The 5020-nt window shown below is 44.9% G+C and overlaps 1 protein-coding gene across 1 annotated transcript in view; it reads left to right on the top strand.

Annotated features, from left to right (window-relative positions):
• Positions 1–2517, top strand: part of cskl (c-src tyrosine kinase-like) — a 51726-nt gene extending 49209 nt beyond the window's left edge. Inside the window, exons 12-13 of the mRNA XM_032524050.1 lie at positions 625–711; positions 1096–2517. Coding sequence (XP_032379941.1) covers positions 625–711; positions 1096–1278 — 270 coding nt within the window. The 3' untranslated portion in view covers positions 1279–2517. The remainder of the gene's footprint in view (positions 1–624; positions 712–1095) is intronic.
• Positions 2518–5020: the final 2503 nt, after the last annotated feature.

Below are 5020 nucleotides of genomic sequence, written 5' to 3'. Positions count from 1 at the left end.
AGTAGTCCTTACCTAGCTACTGCCCATGTGTGACTCCCAACAAAGATGGGAAAGAAGTGTGATGTCTCACTCTGTAGCTAAAACAGAGAGCTCAACACACGGGGAAAGAGGAGCCACAGCAATGTACAGTACAACAACAATATGTTGTTATTCTTTTTGAAAATTCGGATATACAATAACCTCTTAAAACAATTATGAACCTAAAAATGAGCATTACTACGTGCCATTTACACCGAATGAGTTTTGTCCAGGAGGTTCTTGCATGAGGCCCAATGTGTTTATAGAAAAGCTTTAACAGATTGTATCTAGTGTTTTGCTCCTGTTTAGTTGACTAGTTCAAGTGGATTGGAATCCCATTCAGGACTTGGTTTGATAGCAGCAGTTTGACTAAGAGGCAGCCTGCTGCTCCTTATTTTCCACTTTGAATCTTTCAAATCTGCATGTGCACATGCTCTTTGGAGCCTATGCTGATTCAACTCACTGAACACATTTGGTGTCATTTTTGTGTTTGTCGTACTATTCATGTTTCCTTACTTGAACTCCTGAAATAGTAATAACAAACCAATACTCATTCCCTGAATGCCTTTTATTTAATCTATGAATTTGGGCTCCTTTTCTTGACAGAGGTTTTCCACCAAGTCAGATGTCTGGAGTTATGGAATCCTACTTTGGGAGATCTACTCCTTTGGGCGCGTGCCTTACCCTAGAATTGTAAGTACCTGAACACCAGACTTCTGTGGCTCCCCGAGGTCTGGGGTATACCAGCAGGTGGCAGGCTTCATTGCTGGTACCAGTGGTTTTTTTTTGTTTTTTTTTAACAGAATTAGTGAGATGTCTTGTACATTCAGTGCTGACCTCAAAATAATTAGATTTGTGCCATTAGACTGCTGGAGCAGGTGATGAAAATGTGTACTGTATTATGAATGTTTTTATTCCTGCATGCTTCACCAGTAGTGACATTTACATATTTAGTTATTTGTTGTTGTGAAGAAAAAACTTTTCCTGGGATGTCGTCCCATTGTCAGTTGCATTAGCTGAATATCAATCACCGTGCGGAGAGTCCATGTCAACATTGATCCGTCTCTTGTCTCCCAGCCGTTGAAAGAGGTGGTGCCCCGGGTAGAGAAGGGATACAAGATGGACGCCCCAGACGGCTGCCCGCCCGTGGTGTACGACCTGATGAAGCAGTGCTGGACCCTGGACTCCGTTGTGAGGCCCTCCTTCCGCATGCTGAGGGAGAAGCTGCAGCATATCAGAGCCAAGGAGCTCTACCTGTGAAGAGGAGGCCCGGAGGGGGTGGGCGACGGGGGGAGAGGAATGGGGAGAGACACAGCCCAGCACAGTTGTAAAGTGGGAGGAGGAGGAGGAGAAGAAGAGGGACCACAGTATCTTTCTCCTGCCTTTCCAGCCTGTTGACCTGTGAGACTGCCATACTGTGCCCCCTCCCCCAGCCGCCCTCTGCTTCCATACAAGGACTGTTTTCCTGTTTGTGTTGTATAGCTTTTGCCGGACACTTTCCTCTTCTCTTGATGGGCCACTGCTCTTTCCTCCTTCTATACCTGCCGCTGCTCTCTCTCTTTCTTTGTCTCTCTCCTCTCTTGGTCCAAGGTTCTCCTCATCCTACTTGGAAGACCCTTTTTCTTTCTTATTTTTCTCCCCTCCTCCTCTCCTGAACATGACATTAACTGGAGGGGAGGCTGGCCTTTTCCTCCACGTATGTCAGGTGCTCTTTCTTCTTCTCCCTCCACCCCCTCCATCATTCCTGGATCTCTGTATCACCTCGTGGCTCTGCATGAATTCAGCCCAGCTCTCTGTCATTCCATCCTTCCTTCCCTCCCCTCGGTGTGGTGTCAGGTGTGGGGCCTTCGCTCTGTGCTAAAGTGCCTCCAGTCTTCAGAGCTTCAGACTTCCCTCCAGCACGTCTTTCAACTGGACTGTAGTTCGATTCTTTTGTTTTTTATTACTTTTTTAAGAAATCTTTTTTATTGCTTTCTTTTTTTTTTCAGGGAGGTTATCAAACCGTTTTTTATTTTTTAGTGCCATCTCTTCCACTTCCACCTCCACCTCCACCATCACCCATCAGACTGGGATTTTTTTTCACGTGTCCATGAAGAGAGCGTGGACAGGAAGAGAGAGGATTGGGGGCTAGCATCATGTTTGTCCATCAACCAATACAGTCAAAGAAGTGGAGGGGGGGGGCTGGACAATACCAGGAGTTGGGGGAGAGGCAGTTCACAAACATGGTTGATTCATCCTACGTGGGCTTGTTTTTATATCAAAATATATTTAAAGGATTAAAAAAAAAGAACAAGGAAAAGACTGACTTTGGCAGAGAATAAATAAAGAGGACTTTCAGAAGCCGGGAGTCTTTTGGCGTTGGAATGTCCAGAGTCCCTGTGGACGCTGGGGTCGGGGTGGTGCATGCTGTGTGAGAGGCCTTGGATTCAACTGTCAGTGCTTTCAATGTTCATTGTTTTATTATGCTATCATGATTATGAATAAATCATTCCATCTGAACAGTGAGGGAACACCTGCATCTGTGTGTGTGTGTGTGTGTGTGTGTGTGTGTGTGTGTGTGTGTGTGTGTGTGTGTGTGTGTGTGTGTGTGTGTGTGTGTGTGTGTGTGTGTGTGTGTAAAATGCACAGTGCCCTAGGGTTTAACACTATGGATTTTCAGACAGTAGGGCGTTGAATATTTGGACATAATGAAATTTCAAAAAGTTCACAGAGCACTAATCTGGTTCATATTCTTCCTCACAGCCTGCCACTCCTGGAAGCAGCTGCCTGTCACACTGGTGCACCTCAGGGTTAAGTGCCTTGCTCAGAGGCACCTTGATAGTAATAGTTGAATAAGAGGGTGAAGGTTTGCCATTCATTCTCTCCATTAAGATTGTCCTGGCCCATCCTGGTTTGAAGGTGGAGACCATAAGAACACTTCAAGATCAGAAGGGATAGAATGCAAATGCTAGAGGATAGGTTCAGTTTTTGTTTTTTTTAGACAATAATTGTATGCCCATATATTCATTAAATAGTTTTCGGTCTCAGTAATCATTTCTCCAGTCCATACTCGCCATGTAGAGATTCCAAAGTGATCCTAAGGGAAACAAATTGGGAGAGGGGACAAAATCTACAGTCTTGTTTGAGGGGATTTGAACAAACATTTAAAGGCAGTTTAGCACCAAGCAAGAATTGTAGATTTCTTCCCCCCCATTTGTAAAAATCTGGACCCATCCATTAAGTGCCTTGCGTAAGGGAACTTGGGCAGTAATAGAGAGTGGTAAGGTTTATCAAGGTTTCAAAATTAAGACCATAAGCCAACAGCTCAAACTCCAACGTGCTTTGTAGTCTGTAATAAACCAGAGATATTTAAGACTGGGAAGTATCATTTACATGGAATAGATTTATCTGATTTATGAGGGGTTTGGGATTACTTACAGGATGGGAAAATCTGTCATCACACCTATTTTCTCCTATTTATAAAATGCTGACTAGTTTTCAGCAGCCTTGTCCCCTAGAATCACAGCAAACAACCTGAAAAGAGAAACCTAAACATTCAGCAGCACTGAGCAATCTGTGAAGAGGATCACAAGACAAAGTGACTGTGAACTGATGCTCTAAAGGAGTGTGTCTCGCCTGTCTCAAAGACCAATCTCATTACAGATCTACAGCTAAAAATAAATCCTCCCGTGATCATCTTTTGATAGCAGAAGTGCCGTGAACAGGTGGTGAAGTGTCATTAGAGCTTGAAAGGTGTGAAGGAGTGTTGGTGTTATGTCAGCTGAGCAGTTCATATGATGCTGCATTCAATTGTCTGTGGCGCCTCTGCTCTTTAAAGGGTGTCCACTTGCCCCCAGTGTAACTTACAGGGTAGGAGGACACCGGACATCTTTTACTCTCATTGGATTTGTGTTGTTCTTCCACTTCAGCTCATTCAAATGTCATTTGTCATTTTTGATGTTGCCCAAACCCTGCATCTTCTGCTGTTGCAGCAAACAAGTGTTTGGGATATTCATGTGATTCCTAGGAATTATAATGACAGTGACCGGGCGGTAACAATGGGCTGGTTACATAAGCAATGCAGTTTGTGCTCGTGGCCAAGACTGTGCTGCTGTCAGGATCTATCACCCCAGCTCCAATTTGCTGCTACGGCCGCACGCGACGAGCCTGCCGCAGAGGTCCCTCCCCCCCCCTTCCACGCTCTGCTTGTCTCCTCGGCTCACAAAAAGTACAGCTCATTAGCCGATTGGGGGAACATTTTTGGAGGCCGTCTGACTGCCAGAAATCACCACCAGGAGGCATAGTACAGTCTGAGTTCCCAAGGGAGCTGACAAGGAGCAACACAGAGCTTCAATCTTGGATTGAATTGCATTTGTGAAGGAGTTACTCCAGATATCAGGCATTCGATTTTAGAGACGTGCACATTCTAGTAGAGGGGTCAAAGGGCAGGCCAGCAGCATCCTTTTATTGACATAATGCCTTGTTCAAGGACACTGCACAGTTGCTGTGGAGACCCAATCTTATCATTCTCTCTCGCCTCCAGACCATCTGACACCCCATCCTCCATATATTACATCCCTAGTACAGTAAACCTTTGTAATGTTATATAACATGTTGAATTATAATGATACATTTTAAAATGTAAAGACCAACTAGAGCTGTCGCTGATGAGAGCTTGTGGAGACAGGAGTGAGAGTTAATACACAGCTCTCACGTCTGGACGCCTTGGTCTTTCGTTTGCACTTAAGTAATCCTGACAAGCGCACAGCTCTGCGTTCTCAGTAGGCAGAAGCAGGAGGGTTGATGTGTTAATCAGCTTTCGATAAGTTATGGATCTGTGCAACTGACGGCGGCAGGCAGCACACTTGACAGCAACAAATTAGCTCCTGAATTAATCTGATTACACCAACACAATGTTTTTTTTTTGATAAGTCCAAGGAAGATGCTGAGGGCTGCAGCCTGCACATGTTTTTGTGGAGTTGGCATGCGCATTGTCGTCCAGTGTGTGTGAAACCGGACCTGA

The sequence above is a fragment of the Etheostoma spectabile genome, chromosome 1, assembly GCF_008692095.1.
Source record: "Etheostoma spectabile isolate EspeVRDwgs_2016 chromosome 1, UIUC_Espe_1.0, whole genome shotgun sequence".
Classification (NCBI taxonomy): Eukaryota; Metazoa; Chordata; class Actinopteri; order Perciformes; family Percidae; genus Etheostoma; species Etheostoma spectabile.
This window is presented reverse-complemented; position numbering and strand designations above follow the sequence as displayed.